At 34.9% G+C, this 20,100-nt stretch overlaps 1 protein-coding gene across 1 annotated transcript in view; it reads left to right on the plus strand.

Annotated features, from left to right (window-relative positions):
• The window catches only part of Msh4 (mutS homolog 4), a 61,620-nt gene that overhangs the window by 27,591 nt on the left and 13,929 nt on the right, over nucleotides 1–20,100 (plus strand). Inside the window, exons 8-15 of the mRNA XM_048349945.1 lie at nucleotides 1,511–1,578; nucleotides 5,435–5,509; nucleotides 8,291–8,355; nucleotides 9,407–9,576; nucleotides 12,634–12,770; nucleotides 14,036–14,139; nucleotides 15,682–15,806; nucleotides 19,071–19,271. Coding sequence (XP_048205902.1) covers nucleotides 1,511–1,578; nucleotides 5,435–5,509; nucleotides 8,291–8,355; nucleotides 9,407–9,576; nucleotides 12,634–12,770; nucleotides 14,036–14,139; nucleotides 15,682–15,806; nucleotides 19,071–19,271 — 945 coding nt within the window. The remainder of the gene's footprint in view (nucleotides 1–1,510; nucleotides 1,579–5,434; nucleotides 5,510–8,290; nucleotides 8,356–9,406; nucleotides 9,577–12,633; nucleotides 12,771–14,035; nucleotides 14,140–15,681; nucleotides 15,807–19,070; nucleotides 19,272–20,100) is intronic.

Genomic DNA, 20,100 nt, shown 5'->3' on the forward strand with positions numbered 1-20,100 from the left:
TAGCTCTACCACTTGAGCCACAGCACCACTTCTGGTTCTCTAGTAGTTATTGGAGATAAGAATCTCACTTTCCTCCCTGGGCTGCCTCTGAATGTGATCCTCAGATCTCAGCATCCCAAGTAGATAGGATTACAGGTATGAGCCACTAGTGCCGGCTCTGCAAGTAGAATTATACTCCAATCTATAGCTAATTCCTTTATACCTCATCATCCTTTCACTGAATTGTCTCCTACATCTTTATTATCTTTCTCCCTACCGACTTCTTCCATAAAGATTTTTTTTCAAGAGTCTTCTGTCTTTGTTATCTTTCCTTGGACTTCATCTTCTCTGACTTTCACTTCATTTTTCCTTTTTTGTTTATAGCCAAACTTGTTGGAAAATGAATTTTCTGCACTATTTTCTCTTCATCACTTTATCTGCTACATGGCTGTTTCTGTGCTCACTGTTTCTTTTGTCAAGATCATGTTGTAGATACGTTTTGTTTATCATCATTATACTCTTGGTATTCTTCTAACTTTTTGTGTACTTTGACTTTTAATGGCCTATACGCCTTCTGTTTCAGAAGTCTCAGGCTATTAGAGTGCTTTTCTCTCAACTGCAGAGTACTCAAAATGCATAGGAGCCCTTAAGTGACTCAGTGGTGAGCAAGTACGGTTTGGCAAAAACCTGAGTGTAACTGAACTCAGAATTCCTCCACAGGATCACTACCTTCCAAATATACTCATTCTTCCACTCCTTATTCCCCACCTCATGGTAGCTCAGGTTGGCATCGAACTAGACTAGAAATTCTTCAGCATTAATCGCTCAAGTGCTGATATATTAGAGTTCCTTTTCTTCGTCTTCCTCCTCCTCCTCCTCCCCATTCCCATTCTCCCCTTCTCCCCCTCTCCTACTTGAACTGTCTTGTGCTTGCTAGGCAGACTATCACTTGAGTCCTGCCTCTAGCCCTGGAACTTCATTAAGTCATTTAAATGTATTCATCCTCATGTTCTGACTTGGTACTAGGCTTTGCCTAGAATATTTCCTTTTCCTTCTTTGAAACTTTCTCTTACGCTGCACTTGAGTTTACTGAGTACATCCTTTGCCATTCCAGCTTAGTTACCCCTTCTAGATGACTCTGACTGTCCAAGACTGTGTTGAACATCATGTAGTGGCATCTTTTCTACATGTTTCCTATAGTATTTTGTTATGGTATTTGTCTTGCTGTATTGTAAACACATGTTTTGTTGAATTATTTCCATATAAGGCTAGGCCATAATAAGTGCTTATACTTTTTAAATGATTGATTTATTCTTGAACTATATTCTGTTGTTGCCATGATAAAGACTATCCCATATGATATGACTAATTGTTTTTTTAAATTTCAATTACATGTAAAAGAGATGACAAGATAAGTAGTGATTGCCCTTATAATGGTCCATTTTATCACTTAAGGATCATGCTTTATGTTATCTGTGTTTTCAGTTGTACCGTGAAGCTTAAATACTCATGTTCTTTTTCTTTGTTTCAGTCATATCAAGATTCCTTGATACAGAGCAGCTTCTTTCTGTTTTAGTCCAAATTCCAAAGCAAGACACGGTATGACTACATATGCATTTGGTGTTATACAATCATAAGTTATATGACTTACCTTGATGTAATGTAACAATAGAAAAATATCCAAAAGGGTGGAGAAAGTACTTGATATTTGAAGGATTTTCATGTTTTTAAGAAGAAACTTTAGAAATTATTTTATGCAATATAATGCAATACAAATTTCTTTAGTTGAGGAATTAGCATATTTTCGTAGGTTAGAAATTTATAGTGACAAGTTTTTAAAAATTAGACTATAATACATTTGCATAATAAAATAAAAATAAAAATTATGTTAGAAACAAAGGGTAGAGACTGTTTTTAAAAGCAATTATCATGGGAGGGAAAAGAAGATACTGAGGGATAAAGATGATTGAAGTATATTTTATGTATATATATTTAGGTACATGTATATATAATTTAGATATTTGTGTATACATATATACACACCCACAGGATAACACAATGAAACCCACCAAACTCTTTGAAAAACAGAAGGAAGAGTAATTAAGGAAATTCAGTAGAGGAGGCCTGCTACCATCAGTCTTCTATCATAGGACTCATAGTAGTTTACTCCCTTTCCATTATTAAAAAAAACAAACAAACAACAAGTAGGAAGATGAGCAAGAGGTTTGAACCAGACTTACACATATGAAAGGGTCCTTAACCTTATTAAAAGGAAATTGTAAATTAAAACCACATGGTGGTCTACCAACCACTATGGGTAAAATTGTAAGAGAAAGGATCAGTTTGGAGAAAAGCAATGGGAATTAGCATACACTGCTGGTGGGAGGGAAAATCAACACAATCACTTTGAAAAAGATTTAGGCAGCAATTAAGTCTGGTTCAAACCTCTTGCTCATTTTTCTACTTTTTTTTTTGTCTTTTGTCATTTGCTCAGCTTCACTTATAATTTAGTACACCTTTATGTGCAATTAATATCTCCTTCCACTTTGTAGTTTGTTTTGGCACTAAGTTTCATGGTTTAGATGCTGTTTATGTGTCACCCATACCTTGTTGACATTCATTTTTGTGCAAGGGAAGTTTTCATACTAGAGTCTGCTGAGTTTTTCTTCTGAGTACTTTCTCTGGTTAGAGTTGAGAGTAGAGGGCATTAAGGAGTTAATTGTCTTGGCAACAGCTCTTATCCTGTAGCTAATAGGAATTGGAGATTTAATTACCAATTTGGCTAACATCTGGGCTACCTTTGATAAAATGTTCTCCTTATTATCTATTAAAGGTCTCAGTGGGATCGAGGCTACAGTACCACACGAGGGTAGCCTGATCATTATTTCAACCTTGCCTGGTGTCCTTCCTTTCCCCATCTTACTTTCTTACTCCTTGTCTTGTTGCTGAAATTACTTGTCAAGTATTTGGCTTCAAATTACTTGTAAATTATTTGCCTTCAAATGGTAGGTTTTAAATATGTCTAGAAGAATCTTTTTTGATTCATTAATATCTTTTGGTATACAGAAGTTCTTACTTTCCCTCCCTCCCTTTCAAGGCTAGAGGATTACATCTTGTTAGTAAAGTGCTCTATCACTGAGCTACATCCTCAGTGTATCTTTACATTTTCTTTAAGTAGTTGTACAAGGGAGTTTAAATTCCAAATGTCAGTTTTTAAATATAATGCAGATTGAAGCACTTAATGTAAAGTAGTCTGGTTAATCAGTTTTTTCTTTATAGTAGTGTTTGTTATGATCTTCTTAAGGAGTCTTTACGTGTCCCAATATCTTGGTTGTACTCATGGATTATAAATTATGGAGGTGTCTGAATGAAAATTCAGACACAGTGATGCCATTAAGAGAAGATTTTGATATCCAAGAGGAGAGAGAGCACATCAGCCAGAAGCACACAAGGAAGCATCAGAGACAGAAGTAGTTGTCAGGTAGAGATGACCCTAATAGGCAGCAAAGGGAACATGATGTTGAGGTTCATGATTGAAGGGTACATAGTATGAAGGGGTGTGTGTGTGTGTGTGTGTGTGTCTGTGTGTGTAGCAAATATTAGACTTCAGAGGATAAATAAACAACTTTGGCTAACAGTTTGGCTGTGTGTTTAACAGATACCAAATCATTAATTACAAATTTATAAAAGTTAGAGTACCTGAGGCCACGAAGTTATCCTTTTTATATTACAAAGTTTTATTATTTTGCCTTTTATCTTTAGATACACAATCTACTTGACTTTTTTTGTCTGTAAGATTAAAGAAAAAGGGGCCTGGGAATGTGGCTTAGTGGCAGAGTGCTTGCCTTGCATGCATGAAGCCCTGGATTTGATTCCTCAGTATTACATAAACAGAAAAAGCTGGAAGTGGCGCTGTGGCTCAAGATGTAGAGCGCTAGCCTTGAGCTAAAGAAGCTCAGGGACAGTGCTTAGGCCCTGAGTTCAAGCCCTAGGACTGGCAAAAAAAAAAAAAAAAAAAGATTAAAGAAAAAGCCATAAAGCCATGTTTCTTTTTCCTATATGCACTCATTACTGAGCTGTTTGCCTACTGTATGGTAGCAAGCTTTTGTCATAAATCAAATGTCCATATATGTTTGGACCTGATTCTAGATTCTTTATTTTGTTTCATTGACCTCTCTATATGGTGGTACTAGTCTAATTTCTTTTATTTTCCTCATTTTCCTTCTTCCCTTCCCCCTTCCTCCCTCTCTACCTCCCTCTTTCTCTTCATTCATTCTTTCCTTCCTTCTTTCTTTCTCTCTCTCCTTCCTTCTGTCCTCTCTTTTTCTCTTTCTCGCTTTACTTCTTTCATTATACTTCACATCCAGGCTGTCCTCAAACTCATTACTTATCCCAGGATTGTTGTAAATGCACAAGCCTCCTGTCTCAGCTTTCTGAGTTCTGGGGTTATAGGAATGTACTAACAAACCCAGTTGGCATGGTTTCTTAATAATTATGTTTTTATTACAAGTTGATATTTAGTGTAGGCCTTGCACCTTGTTCTTTTTCAAGAATGTACTGGCTAATTTTGGAATTCTCCTTTGTAGGTAGTGATGATAACATCTTGTGTTTGGCAAGTTTTATTTTGTTTTAAAATAACAGTTTTAGAGATGCATTATTGTAAAAGGATATGTGATCACCTCTCTTAGAATTAACGACATTATAATATTTCTTAAAAACTGGGCCCTATGGTTACAGTAACAGGCCAGGTATTATGCAGTGAAGATTTAGGTCAAGAGAACCTCAAAAAGAAACATGTATACAAAGACATTATATCAAATATCCTAAAACTCTTATGTCTTCTAGCAATAGTGATAAACTAATACATTCACAGGATAATTCCTCATTTCTCAGACTAAATATCACTGCACAGGTCTATACAGAGTCCAGTTTAATTCATAAAAATGTATTTATATAATTTAAAATATTGATGTTGTCTTATTTTGGAAAAAACTATGGTTAATTTGAAATACTGAGAATATGAACATTGTTCAAAAAGGAATGTGTACAAACAAGGGCCTGTAGGAAAATTTTGTGTTTTTTAATATTTAGGAGATTTAGATCCAGCCTTTCAAAATGTCTTTCTGCAGATATTTTTTTTTCAGTTAGTTTCTTGGCTGTTCAGTATTGAACCTTATCTCTTTTTGCTATTATAGCTTAAATTGAATCCAAGATGCTGAAACAGAAATGAAAGTTGGATATAATGATGTAAATTCTTCTCATTGTCAGGCTTTTCTAAGATTAGTATGTTAGATTTATTATCATGAGTCAGTAATTCCTCATCCTCTAGATTGCCATCTTCTCTAGGCTTTAAAATATATGTGGAATGCAACAAGAGATGAATATTAAGGGGAATCTAATTCTTTTATTAAATACTTATGGTGGACTATCTACATTTGGCTTTTCATGTTTATAGGTTAATGTAGCTGAATCAAAGATAACAAATCTGATATACCTAAAGCATACCTTGGAACTTGTGGAACCTTTAAAGGTAATTCATATGTAGATACTATACAAAACATATTGGGCACCATTTTTAAACTAATTTAGAAAATAATGTTGACTTAGAGGAATTTGTGAGAATAGTCCAATGATTTTCTGTACTTTTCTCTCTTTACATGTGAAGCACACATTATTATTCTTATTGTTAATGACTACTAAATCATATGGAAGTTACAGCATCAAATACTGAAATATATATTCTAAGGACAAGGGTGTTTTCTCTCTCTCTCTCTCTCTCTCTCTCTCTCTCTCTCTCTCTCTCTCTCTCTCTCTCTCTCTCTCTCTTTTGCCAGTCCTGGGGCTTGGACTCAGCACCTGAGCATTGTCCCTGGCTTCTTCTTGCTCAAGGCTAGCTAGCACTCTACCTCTTGAGCCACAGTGCCATGTATGTGAGGCAAGCACTCTACCACTAGGCCATATTCCCAGCCCAAGGATGTTTTCTTATATAACTACAGTGTAATGTTCATATTTGGAATTTTTTTTGCCAGTCCTGGGGCTTGGACTCAGGCTCCGAGCACTGTTTTTTCGCTCAAGACTAGAACTCTACCTCTTGAGCCACAGTGCCACTTCCAGCTTTTTCTTTTTATGTGGTGCTGAGGAATAGAACCCAGGGCTTCATGCATGCTAGGACAAGCACTCTACTGCTAAGCAACATCCTCAGCCCCATATTTAGAATTTTTAATATAGGTGTAATACCATTATATAATGTACACCATATAGTCAGTTTTTTAAGTTGTTTTAATGATCTGTAAAGCATTTTTTTCCTTGATACAGAGTCCAATCACAATCATGCATCATTGAATTTAATGTCTTAAAACTTTCCTTGTTTGATTTTGGAGATATGGCCTTGCTCTTAGCCCAGGCTGGTTATGAACTCATAATCTCCCTGCATCAGCCTCCTGAGCTGGGATCGCAAGCATGTACTTCCATGCCCAGCTAATGTCTTTAAACCTTTAAAATGGAAGTTTCTTGAGCTTTCATTCATGATATTACCATTTTGAAGATAAAACAACTTTTAGATAGTTGGTAGGAATACAAAAATTTGCCTAATTTATAGTAAATGTTCACAAAATTTATCTTTGTTATTTTTTTGGTGGGAGTGCTAAGAATTGAACATATGGCCTTGAATATGCTGAATGTATGAGGTACTGTAGAGCTACATTCACAGCTTCTGCAACATATGCGTTTTCATCTTGTAAAAGAACCTCTAGGAAATCTGTCTGAAAAAGCTATTAAGAAATGTTGAGTGGGCTGGGAATATGGCTTAGAGGTAGAGTATTCGCCTAGCATGCATGAAGCCCTGGGTTCGACTCCTCAGTACCACATAAAAAAGCTGGACATAGCGCTGTGATTCAAGTGGTAGAGTGCTAGTCTTGAGAAAAAGAAGTTCAGGGACAGTGCCCAGGCCCTGAGTTAAAGCCCCAAGACTGGCAAAAAAAAAAAAAAAAACGTTGATTCGGTCTTGTGTGTGGTGATGTCAATTGCTATATTATATATTAGTGAGAAACTATAGGTAGATTAAACTCCATTTATTAGAGCTAGTGTCTATTTAATTTTCACAGGGTGGTATACTATGGTATTAAAAATATTGCAAAAAATTTTATGCTCATGCTATGGCATTGAGGGGAAAAGAAGCATATAATGATACACATTTAAGATAGAGGAAATGCATCAAAATATTTGGAGTGTATTTTTGCAAAGGTAATAAAACCATGAATGATTTAGTTTTTTCTTTGGGCTTCTGTGAACTTTCTGATTTTATCACATGTATAATTATTTTTCTGTTCAGAAACAAAAAAAAGTTGTAGATACTGTCTAAAATCACATTATAACAGGAGGTAAATATAAGGTTAACTATGATTTATCCTTGTTTCTGTGTGTTTACTAACCACCTATAATATCAAACAAAATTAAATTTCATATCCTACTTTTAGCATATTAGAATGAAGAAATTGCTTTATTTACAAATATACCAAACACTTTTCTAGTTAAATGTATATCTAGTCCAATTCATAGAATTATGTGGATAGTAAAAGTTCAGCAGTTGCCTATTTCTGTTAATAATTGGATGATAACTATTAGAAGATTAGAAAGATGGAAGGCATAAAAGTGAAACACTGGATGACACAAACCAAATACTTTTAAATCTGGAAAATGGGAAAAATACAATTTGCCTAAAACATTTCTTTTTCTTTTACCAGTCTTGGGGCTTGAACTCAGGGCCTGAGCACTGACCCTGGCTTCTTTTGCTCAAGGCTAGTTAGTACTCCACCTCTTGAGCCACAACACCACTTCCAGCTTTTTCTGTTTATGTTGTGCTGAGGAATGGAACCTAGGGCTTCATGCATGCTAGGCAAGCACTCTACTGCTCAGCCACCTTCTTAACCTTTTTTTGGTTTTGTTTTGTTTTGTTTTTGTTGTTGTTGTTGCCAGTCCTGGGGCTTGGACTCAGAGCCTGAGCACTGCCTCTGGCTTCTTTTTGCTCAAGGCTAACACTCTACCACTTGAGCAACAGTGCTACTTCCCACTTTTTCTGTTTGTGTGGTGCTGAGGAATCGAACCCAGGGCTTCATGCATGCAAGGCAAGCACTTTACCACTAAGCTTAAAACATTTCTATAAAATAGAAATAAATCAAGTATTTCTATGAAGATAAAAATGAGAAAATGAAGCAAGGATGCATCTGATAAACTATTTGTCAAATGTAAACTACTATGCTTGAATAATGTTATAATTCATTATCTGTAACTTTTAATTTTGTTTCTTTAATAGATGGCTCTGAAGAACTGTAGCACTACTTTATTAAGAGCTTACTATGGTTCCTTGGAAGACAAGAGGTTTTTGTTACTTGACTTAATAAAATAGATATTCTTTCCTATCTGATTATAAATGACTTTTAAAAGCTCCAATCCTATTCTGTATAGAAATTACTTAAGTCTGTTTCCTTTATTAATCAAAATCCTAATTATAAACTTCATCTTGCTAGTGGAAAAACTAGACTTACAATATATTGATTAATTATAGTAATGGACAGAGTGTCACGAAAATTGAATTTCATGAACAAATTCAGTATTTCATGTTTTAGCCATGGAAAAATTTACACACATAAAAACATATTTTCCTTATTAAACCATGAAAGGCCTAATGTGGCCCAAAATAATAGTTATGCATGTTGAATAGGATCCGGTTACAGCTTAACTTTAGTATTGTTAAATTGTTAGCAATCACACTCTGGTTTTTGAGCAAAAATTTTTTTACGCTTAAAAATTACTTTATTGATTCAAGATTTGTATTCTTTATAAGGCCACATAGTAAAGTTAATAATAAAACTAATTTAACTACATATAAAACACAAAACATAGTAAAGAAAAGTGTTAGGTAAGTAGGTACTACCAGATTTCTGATTTGCATAATCATTGCACCTGATTACTGACAGTTGTGAAGTTCCTGTTACACTGACAGTGTACTTAGTTACTCTGGCCCTCATTGAGGGCAGAGAGAAATGTGTTCTTTCTCTGAATCTGTACCTGATACTATTATTGATAGGCAGTGTGAAGAAGTGTTTATTGAGAGCATGATCACCAAGAATATATCAATTCTTTAGGGATGTAGTTTTTATTTACAGGTATAGTCAATTATGTATAATCTCAGAGATATGTTTATTAGCACATTTTGGACCTGTATTTAATGGTCTCATACTATTATAGAATAGTCCTGACTGATGAAATAGTTTAACCTGGTCATCATCCTAGCTCTTATATAATTATAAATACTCATTATTTATTTTGAAATAAATTTCAGTAAAAGTTTTCTGTCATTAACAGTGATTGAGATTTTAAATGAAAGTAGCTGGCTTGTTATGTATAATATTTTTTACCTTAATTTTAGGTTTGGGATCATACTTGAGAAGATCAAAACAGTGATCAATGATGATGCAAGATACATGAAAGGATGTCTGAATATGAGGACTCAGAAGTGCTATGCTGTGAGGTCCAACATAAATGAATTTCTTGATATTGCTAGGAGAACATATACAGAGATTGTAGATGACATAGCAGGTAAGTTTTTTTTTTTGGTCAGTCCTGGGGCTTCCACTCAGAGCCTGAGCACTGTCTTCTTTTTGCTCAAGGCTAGCACTCTACCTCTTGAGCTACAGCGCCACTTTTGGCTTTTTCTGTTTATGTGTGTTGAGGAATGGACCCCAGGGCTTTGTGCATGCTAGGCAAGCACTCTACCACTAAGCCACATTCCCAGCCCTATAGCAGGTAATATATCTGAGCATATTTTCTGTTTTTTAGGGCTAAAACACACTTTAGTACATGCTGTGTTTTTTTCACTGATGATAAACAGCTAGCTATGTATTGTGTTTTTTTTTTATTCTGAAACAGCTAAGGTTACTTAATTGCTACTTAAGGAACTTAAGGAATGTCAGAGTGTTACAGTGTATCTCTTCTCTAAATTTAAATATGGAGTTACCTTCCTACAACACTGTGTAAGTTATATGAACAAAACAGGACTGTCATTGCTATTAGTTTTCAATTGAGTAAGTCTAGTAATTCTTTTTAAAACGATTTATTGAACTCTTACATGTGGAAACTAATCTGAGTAGTTGGAATACATAGTGAACTAAAGTCCTTGTTCTTATAATGCTTATATTACGTGGAGGATGCAGATAAGAAACATACTCACAATTCACACATATGTTGTGTAATATACATGTATCAACAATCAATAGATATCAGCGACAGGCATCATGGAATTTCACATGGATGTAAGATACATGAAAGATGATCCTCAGTACCAAAAAAAGAAAAGACAAAAAAATACAATTGGAGATACATGAATGAAAATACAGGTTGGAGGAGTTAGAGAGTGACTGGAGGGTCTCCCATGAGGTTGGGAAATTTATAGTAGATAGAATACCCCAAGGAGGAGTTCTACTCGTAGTAGTATAATCAGAAGCACAGAGGCTTAAGGTGACCTCAAAATATGAGTAAGGATAGGGTATATGACATTTCTTTACAGAATTAATGAGATAAGATCAGAAATGGAGAGGGAAGTATCATTCATGTGTTTGAAAGCTAAGGGTTGGGATTTCTTTTCCCCCACAGGAGAATGAAGAGGTACTGAAATGTTTTTCTCTTGTGGAGTAAAACTGATAACACCCATCATGAATCTGAGTGATATGCAAGCAGGAAGATCACTTTAAATTGTTGTACATTAGCTAGATGTGGAGATACATGCCTGTAATTCTAGCTACTCTTTTTTTCTTTTTGGCCAGTTGTGGGGCTTGAACTCTGAGCCTGGATGCCATGCTTAAGCTCTTTTTGCTCAAGGTTAACATTCTGCTATTTGAGCCACAGTGCCACTTCTGTCTTTTTCTGAGTAGTTTACTGGAGATGATGATTCCTGGACTTTGCTGCCTAGGCCAACCTCAAACTGATTATAGGCATGAGTCATCAGTGCCTGGCTCCATCCACTCTTTAAGAGGAGAATTGTGGTTGGAGGCCAGCTGAGGGAAAGAGTTTGCAAAATCCCCAAAACAAGCCAGGAGTGGAAGTGAATCCCAGCTATGCAGAAGTCATAAACAGGAAGATAGTGGACCAGAGCTAGCTGTATCTGCAGCAATACCCTATCTGAAAAATAACTAAAAGTAAAATGGCTAAGGCATGGCTTTACGTGGTACAGCACCTGCCTACCTAGTGGTAGGCTGAATTCAAACCCAGTACTGCAATAAAGAGGTTAATAGTATTAACATAGTTGATACCATTAACTTCTTAACATTAACTAGGGTGATAGCAATATATGGAGGACAAGAAGAGTAAGATGCAAGGATTGAAAGAAAAATTGATAGGGGTTAATTGTGTCCATAGCAAAGAGAAATGAAGTAATTAGTGCTAAGTAAGATATTTATTACTGAAATGATGAAACATGAAATGATAAAAACAGGAAAATTAGGAAGGTGATTTGAGTAGTAAAGATGTTATTCTTTTACTGGTAGTGTTCAAAATCATGATATAATAGAAATACAAACAACTTTATATTGAGTGTGAAGTTGGAATTTAAGTAGGAATACTTGGATTTTTTTCTAGGGATCATCTCTTAAGTTTTATGAATATTTTCTGTAATCAAATATATTAATAGAGGGATTTTTATATTGTGAATTAGTTCTTGCAATCATTCATGTAAATATTCTCTTTTATTAAAAAGTAGAATGAATAATATATCAAAATGTTAATATTCCTAGGGCTGGAGGTGGTAGAATATCTGCCTAATTGAACTCCAATACTGCAAAAAGCAAATGGGAAAACAAAGTATAACATTCCTTATCTAGAATATAAAATCTTTTTAATTTTTATTTTTATAATTTACTTTTGTTAAAAAGTTCTTATCAGGGGCTGGAAATATGGCCTAGTGGTAGAATTCTTGCGTTGTATGCATGAAGCCTTGGGTTCGATTCCTCAGCACCACATATATAGAAAAAGCCAGAAGTGACACTGTGGCTCAAGTGGTAGAGTGCTAGCTTTGAGCAAAAAGAAGGCAGGGACAGTGCTCAGGGCCTGATTTCAGGCCCCAGGACTGGCGCGCGCACACACACACACACACACACACACACACACACACACACACACAAAAGGTCTTATCAGAAGTGCCTTTTTCTTTGTATTCTTCAAGGAAGGATATGGCCATATCTTTTTGTTTGTTTTGGTGATGGTTTTGTTGCTTGAACTCAGAGCCTGGATAGTGCCCCTGAGATTTTTTTTGGTCAAGGTTAGTGTCCTATCACTTGAGTCACTGCTTCACTTACTGCTTTGGGGTGATTAGCTAGAGATAAGAGCCTGAAGAACTTTTCTGCCCAGGCTGGCTTTGAACTGTGATTCTTAGATCTCACCTTCTTAAGTAGCTAGATTTATAGGCATGAGTCACTGATGCTCAACAGTCACCAAATCTTTTTAACATCAAACATTTTAATAGTTAATAATTTTAATAGTTAAAGTAACAATTTCTTATTATGTATAAAATAACAAGAAAAATTCATGTGATGATTGAAATAAAAAGAACAACTTTATCATATAAATTATTTTATCTTTGTTTTTCTTCCTTCTGGCCACTAGGAATGATATCACAGCTTGCAGAAAAGTACAGTCTTCCTCTAAGGACAAGTTTTAGCTCCACTCGAGGATTTTTCATCCAGATGACTACAGATTGTATGGCACTGCCCAGTGGTCAACTTCCTTCAGAATTCATCAAGGTTCATTCTGGAGTGGTTAGGAAATAATTTTTCCAGAGTTTTCAGAATTAAATTAACATGATTTCACCACCTCTTCAGTTTTACATGCCGAATTTCTGAGTGTTCTGTATATTACCTTTCCTTCTAATCCTACCACATAGCAGCTATGCCGTCTATAGTGATTTAGAAGCACTTTTAGAGAAAAAGCAAACTCACTGTTAATCACATTGAGGGAGCTTAGTGTGAAAGGTAAAGCAAATGAATAAATTAAGTCCAAAAAGTAATATTGATAAAAAGAGTTTAGTATCTTTCTACTTTTTGTTTTAGGTAGCTCTCCAGACACACTGGCTTATTAAATATTTGAAAAATCCTAAAGAAAGAAATCTGCTTAACATTTTAAATCTAGCATTTCCAAAAATTTGGGCCATGGCAATACTTTTTCCTATATATATTTATTCTTCCACAATACATTAGTGTGGGAAAGTTTAACCCAAACGAATCTTTGCCTTTTCTGTTTCTAAAGAGCATCTTTTGACAAAAGCAAGCCATATATATAAATGTAAGCTTTCATATATGTTTGAAAGTTAAATTATATATATATATATATACACACACACGTACACACACACATGCATAAGTATGGGTATACACAAGATAGAATTACAAAGCAGTGAGGGCCAGATTAAGTAAAGAATGGGCTAAAATTCCATAAAGGTGTTAGAGTTTGAAGTTTGGATATGTGAAAAGGATTGAAACAGTAGTTCAGTATGAACTGAGGTTCACTAATGTTTGTTATCCATGTTATTTGATAATTAAGATACCGGGCTTGTACATCATTCCTATAAAGCCCTTTTAAAATATATCAAGATAATAATGTTGAATAGTCTAGGGTATCTTTTGCAGTGATCTTCCTTTTTTGTTTTGTTTTGTTTTTTGCCAATCCTGGGGCTTGGGACTCAGGGCCTGCCCACTGTCCCTGGCTTCTTTTTGCTCAAGGCTAGCACTCTACGGCTTGAGCCACAGCACCACTTCTGGCTTTTCTTTTTATGTGGTGCTGAGGAATCAAACACAGAGCTTCATGTATGCAAGGCAAGCACACTACTACTAAGCCACATTCCCAGCCCCTTCCTTTTCTCTTTTACAAATGTTATTTACAATTTTCTCTGTAATACTATGTACGATTATTAATTAACCTAAGTACTTACATTTTGATTGTATAAATGTATATATTTTATCTCAGATATATGTCCATATATCTTGACATTTGTTTTTTAACTCCCTATCAGATTTCTAAAGTGAAAAATTCTTATAGCTTCACATCAGCAGATTTACTTAAAATGAATGAAAGATGCCAAGAGTCTTTGCGAGAAATTTATCACATGACTTACATGTAAGATCTTTTCAAGTACCTGAATACTGAATTAAATTAGTTTGAGGAACTGTGATAAATTTAATTAATTAACTTTTTGTACGATTACAGATTATTCTCAAATTATTAATGCTATAAAAGAAAGCCTGTCATTCAGATGAGGAACAATGAACCTTATAGAAACTTCATGGCAAATTCAGTTGCAAAAAATAAAATCAATTATATTGAGTATTCTGAAATGTGAATAACATTGTGATATAGTGTTTGGAATATCATGGACTTATATTGGGATTTATTTGGTTTATTCTTTTCCAGTAGTCTGTAAGACCTAGGCCTCTCATACCCTGGTATTTCTAGAGCAACATCATAATCATGCCAATTCTCTTGCTGTTCATGAAACAGTAGTGATATAGTTAGAAGGAACAGAACATTTAGAATTGTTGGGCTAAGATAGTAAAGAGAAAGGTTAGGCTTTCAAAATAGTTTGAAGGTGTAGACCATAACATGTAGCCAGTTTTGGTATATATTTATCATTATAAGGAAGAAAAAAAACTTTGCTATAAAAAAGACCTCTGCTATATAAAACCTTAAATAATTAAGTTTGGAGGCAAGGCTCAGTGGTAAAGCATCTGTCTAGCAAGCATGAATTCCTGAGTTGACACCTCAGGACCACTAAAAAGTTAGGTGATTATGTTATTCTTATGTATGTGGATATAGGGGTGGGCAGTGCATGAGAAAGGAAGGAAAAGAATTGAGAGATAGAAAATACATGTTTAGCGTTGAATTTAACGTTTGCAAAGGTAAAATTATTACCAGGTGAGATCTTTTCAAGTTCAGTCAGTGTAAGCTTGATTTGGCCTATTTACTTATTTATGGGTTTTTTTGCTTGTTAAATTATTTATATTTGTTCTAGACCTGGGGCTTGAACTCGAGTCTATGCGCTATCTCTGAGATTCTTTGCTCAGGCTAGAGCTCTACCACTTGAGCCACAACTCTACTTTCAGATTTTTTTTTTTTTTTTGGTCGTAGGGCTTGAACTCTGGCCTGGGCACTGGCCCTGAGCTTTTGTTCTCAAGGCTAGCACTGTACCAGTTGAGCTACAATGCCTCTTCCAGATTTTTCTGAGCAGTTTATTGGAGATAAGAGTCTCAGGGACTTTCCTGCCTGGGCTGATTTAGAACTGCCATCAGATCTCAGGCTCATGAGTAGGTAGGATTACAGGTGTGAACCACCAGTCTGGCTGAAACTTTTATCTTTTATAAAATACAGCCCTTTATTAATAAAGGTTTATTTCATTAATAATAAGAGCAGTAATTCTTAAGATTCAGTATGATTACACTAGAAAATATATTCTTTGTCACTAAGTAGTTATGATCTTGAGCAGAAGCTTCCATTTCTTCATCTTACATAAAATGAGACTAGTTGAGTAATTTTATAGTGTACAGCTTAACTATGAATATTATTTAACCTCAGGAAATGAATTTAATATTATTTTAAAATTATATTGTGTGTCCTTTAAAACAAAAAGCACTGTTACATGTTTTACCCAAAATGTACTTTCAGGATAGTGTGTAAACTTCTTGGTGAGATATATGAGCATATTCATTGCCTATATAAACTCTCTGACACTGTGTCAATGTTGGATATGCTACTGTCATTTGCGCATGCCTGTACTCTTTCTGACTATGGTAAGTTACTTTCTTTGGAATAGACAAATTTCATACTGATGTTTGTATCCTATTCAAATACTTTATAAAAACAATTATGTATATTTTACATAGTCTCTTACCTAACCTAAGATCCCAAATACAGGAAATGAAATTACCTTTAAAACATGGTTTAAAATTCAAAACTGTATTCACTCAGAAATTGAGAAATCAATGAAAACATTGCCAATAATTGTAAAGGTTTTCCAAATAAGAAAGACTGCAGAGCTTTCTCCTTGGTGAAAGTGGCAGTGCTTCAGATTCATCTCTAAATGCTCATTAGAAGCAATGTAGCAAATACTAGTACAGACTAATGAGGCTCCAAAGTGAACCTTTCCATACACTAGCTTTTTAGATGTGGGCACAGTAAAATGAGAAATTATGCCATTTATTTTTGTGTCTCGAGTCTGTATAAAGTCCTTGAATTTAAATGAAGAGTAATTCTGTAATGTTAGCAGAATACTTCAATCAAGGTAGCCCCTTAATATTTTTAATCCAATTTATCAGCACTAGTCATACTCTAGTATGCTAATTTACAGGACTAGTATGTGATTATGGTTGCAAAACCATTGACTTAATAACATTGAAACATTATAAAATCAGCAATGAGATTTCCAAATTTAATATGTTAATTTATTTTTTGTGAGAGGTGTCTTATAGAGATTTCCCCATATTTCCATATTTGTAACAGAAACATCTTTTCAATTGTATTTTATGATGAGACTTTTTTTTTTAATTTTTATTTTTTGCCAGTCCTGGGCCTTGGACTCAGGGCCTGAGCACTGTCCCTGGCTTCTTTTTGCTCAAGGCTAGCACTCTGCCACTTGGGCCAGAGCGCCACTTCAGGACGTTTTCTATATATGTGGTGGTGGGGAATCAAACCCAGGGCTTCATGTACATGAGGCAAGCACTCTTGCCACTAGGCCATATTCCCAGCCCTATGATGAAACTTTAAATCATTTTATATCTTTTTGAGGACACAGTTAAGATTTCTAACACTAATTTCCTTATCTATTAAGAGACTTGACATTACATTTTAGTTTGAGGAATCTAGTATTTAAATTAAAATACTATAATGAAGTTTTGAAAATACCTTTAAAACTTCTCTCTAATTTATCTTTTAAAATGAACAATTTCAAGTTTATCTGTATATCTAAGCAGTATGTAGTATTTTACTTTTATCTGTCTACTCTGTTCCTTATTTCTCTACTTTAAATGTTATCCATAGAGGCCTGATCATTTTTTTCCATATAATTATCAAATTTTTGAAATTGATTTCTTCCCATTCTCTAAGTTTTACTTTTATTATGTATCTGTGACTGTATGGGGCTTGAATTCAGAGCCTAGATACTGTCCCATACTTTTTTTTTTCTCAAGACTGGTGCTTTATCAATTGAGCCACAATTCCACTTCTGTAGAGGTTTCACAGACTTCCTGTCCAGGATGGTTTTGAAACACAATTCCCATATCTCATCATCTTGAATGGTTAGGATTATAGGTGTTAGCCACTTGTACCTGGCTAAAATTTAGGAGGTAGAACAGAACATATCTTGTATCTGGTTGTTTTTCTATATTCACACTACAGTTTAATAACTAAATATAGCAAATTTTATTTAAAATACAATAGATAAATTTGGAATTCTGTAGTAGTTATTGTTATTTAAAAATACTGTCAATAGATATGTGGTTCTTTTTCATTTATACAAATTGGAAATTTTTATGAGTTGCTTTGTAGCCCAGAACTAGAAAAGTTAGTATTTGGGAAGTAATGGAAAGATTGCTATTTCCATTACAAAAATGGAAGTATGAGAAATGCCCTGTAAGATGCTTCTCATAAAAATAAACATAATAAATTTGGAAATGTCATGTTACAGCTGTTTTTTTGTTTCTGTCAGTTGTAGGGCTCTGGGCCTGGGTACTATACCTGAGCTCTTCAGCTCAAGCCTAGCACTCTACCACTTGAGCCACAGTGCCCCTTCTGGTTTTCTGGTGGTTAATTAGAGATAAAAGTCTCATGGTGTTTCCAGCCTGGGCTGGCTTTGAACTGTAATCTTAAGATCTCAGCCTCCTGAGTAGCTAGGATTACAGGTGTGAACCACCAGCACCTCACTACCACTGATTTTACAGTATTTTGATGTCATTAAACAGTTATTCATAGACTGGGAATGTGGTTTGGTGGTAGAGTGCTTGCCTAGCATACATGAAGCCTTGGGTTCGATTCCTTAGCACCACATAAACAGAAAAAGCCGGAAGTGGAGCTGTGGCTCAAGAGGTAGAATACTAGCCTTGAGCATAAAGAAGCCAGGGCCAGTGCTCAGGCCCTGAGTCCCAAGACCTAGTACTGGCAAAAACAAAAACAAAACAAAACAGTTATTCATGCCAGACACTGGTGGCTTACACCTGTAATTCTAGATACTCTGGAGGCTGAGATCTGAAGATTGTGTTTCAAAGCCAGCCACAGCAGGAAAGTCTATGAGATTCTTATTTCCTATTAACTACCAGAAAACTGCAAGTGGAGCTGTGGCTCAAGGTGATACTGTGCTAGCCTTAAGCAGAAAAGCACAGAGACAGCACCCAGACCCATGACTGAACTAAAAACATCCCCAAAACAGAGCAAAGCAAAAAAAAAAAAAACACATTATTTAATCATCACTATTACATACTAGCAATTTGCATGCCTAGAGTATGGCTGTTGTAAATTTGGATAAAAAAATTTCAAGAGACTATCTTGATTGAGGTGTTCAATGAACATCACAAATAATAACTCTACACTTGAGTTCAAGGCATATAGATAGATTTGGGATACAAAACTAAGTGATATGATCCACATCTTTCTGTGTTCACAAATGTCTGACTCTAGAGTTTTTTGTAATTAGAGTTTAGATAATGTGGGGCTGGGAATATGGCCTACTGGAAAGAGTGCTTGCCTTGTATACATGAAGCCCTGGGTTCAATTCTTCAGCACCACATATATAGAAAATAGCCAGAAGTGGCACTGTGGCTCAGGTGGCAGAGTGCTAGCCTTGAGCAGAAAGAAGTGCTCAGTGCTCAGGCCCTGAGTTCAAGGCCCTGGACTGGCTAAAAACAAAGAGAAAGAGAGATTAGATAATGTATATCTTAATTTAGAGGATTCCAGTAGAGACTTGTTCCAAGTTGACCCTAGTAAAAATCACTAAGATATATATGACACACATAAAGAAGTACTTAGATACAAATATACTAATTTTCTGAACTTTTTTCCACCAGTTCGGCCAGAGTTTACTGATACTTTAGCAATCAAACAGGGATGGCATCCTGTTCTTGAAAAAATATCCTTGGAAAAACCAGTTGCTAATAATACCTATATTACAGAAGGAAGTAACTTTTTGATTATAACTGGACCAAATATGAGTGGGAAGTCCACCTATTTAAAACAAATTGCTCTTTGTCAGATTATGGCCCAAATTGGTAAGTGATACTTCTACTTTACAGCTAAGTTTTGCTCTTTCCAAAATGTTTTGCATGTAATTTTTCATGTTCCAGTGTTCAATTAACTTTAGAAAAATTTGGAGCAGATTCTCTTATATAGACATACTATTGGAATTTAGCTTATCTAATTTGGATTTAATTCCCACATTTATTATATTTTATATATTTATTTATATAATTATATATTTTATTATGGAATATTATAGAATTAGACATTTCTTCACTATATTGATATGTGAATTCTAATTAACTGGAGTAATATTATTTCTGGTTTGTAAATAAACTTTCTTCTAACAAAATATGAAATGAGTAGGATGAGCTAATGCCTTTATAACCTCATGAAATTTTCCCCAAAATTATAACATTGGGCTAAGAAACATTTTCTTTGACCTGAGGAGATTGTAATAACAATTGCGATATTACTCATGCATGCATGCACGTACGTGTAAATGGACCACTATGGTCATGTATTTTTGGATATAGGGTTATAACTAAACTCCTATCTCTTAAAATGGATTGTCTGTTCAACTCTTGTCTCTTAAAATTTTATCACTATATGAAATAAAGATGAGATGTTTTTCCCTAATGCTACTAGTAGTTCTCAACTACAGCTGGATTTAGATTCATACTCTCACTGCCCAACTCTAGGAATTTGGCCAATGTCTTGGTTATTTCAATTGAGAAGAATGTAGAGTCTGACTATATTACTGATCATTATTCAATGCCTTGAAAAGTGCCTATCTTCTTCTTTTTTCCCCTTCTCTAACACATAAAAAAGGTTTATTCATTCCAAGAAGTTATAAGTGTT

The sequence above is a fragment of the Perognathus longimembris genome, chromosome 7 (assembly GCF_023159225.1).
Source record: "Perognathus longimembris pacificus isolate PPM17 chromosome 7, ASM2315922v1, whole genome shotgun sequence".
Lineage (NCBI taxonomy): Eukaryota > Metazoa > Chordata > Mammalia > Rodentia > Heteromyidae > Perognathus > Perognathus longimembris.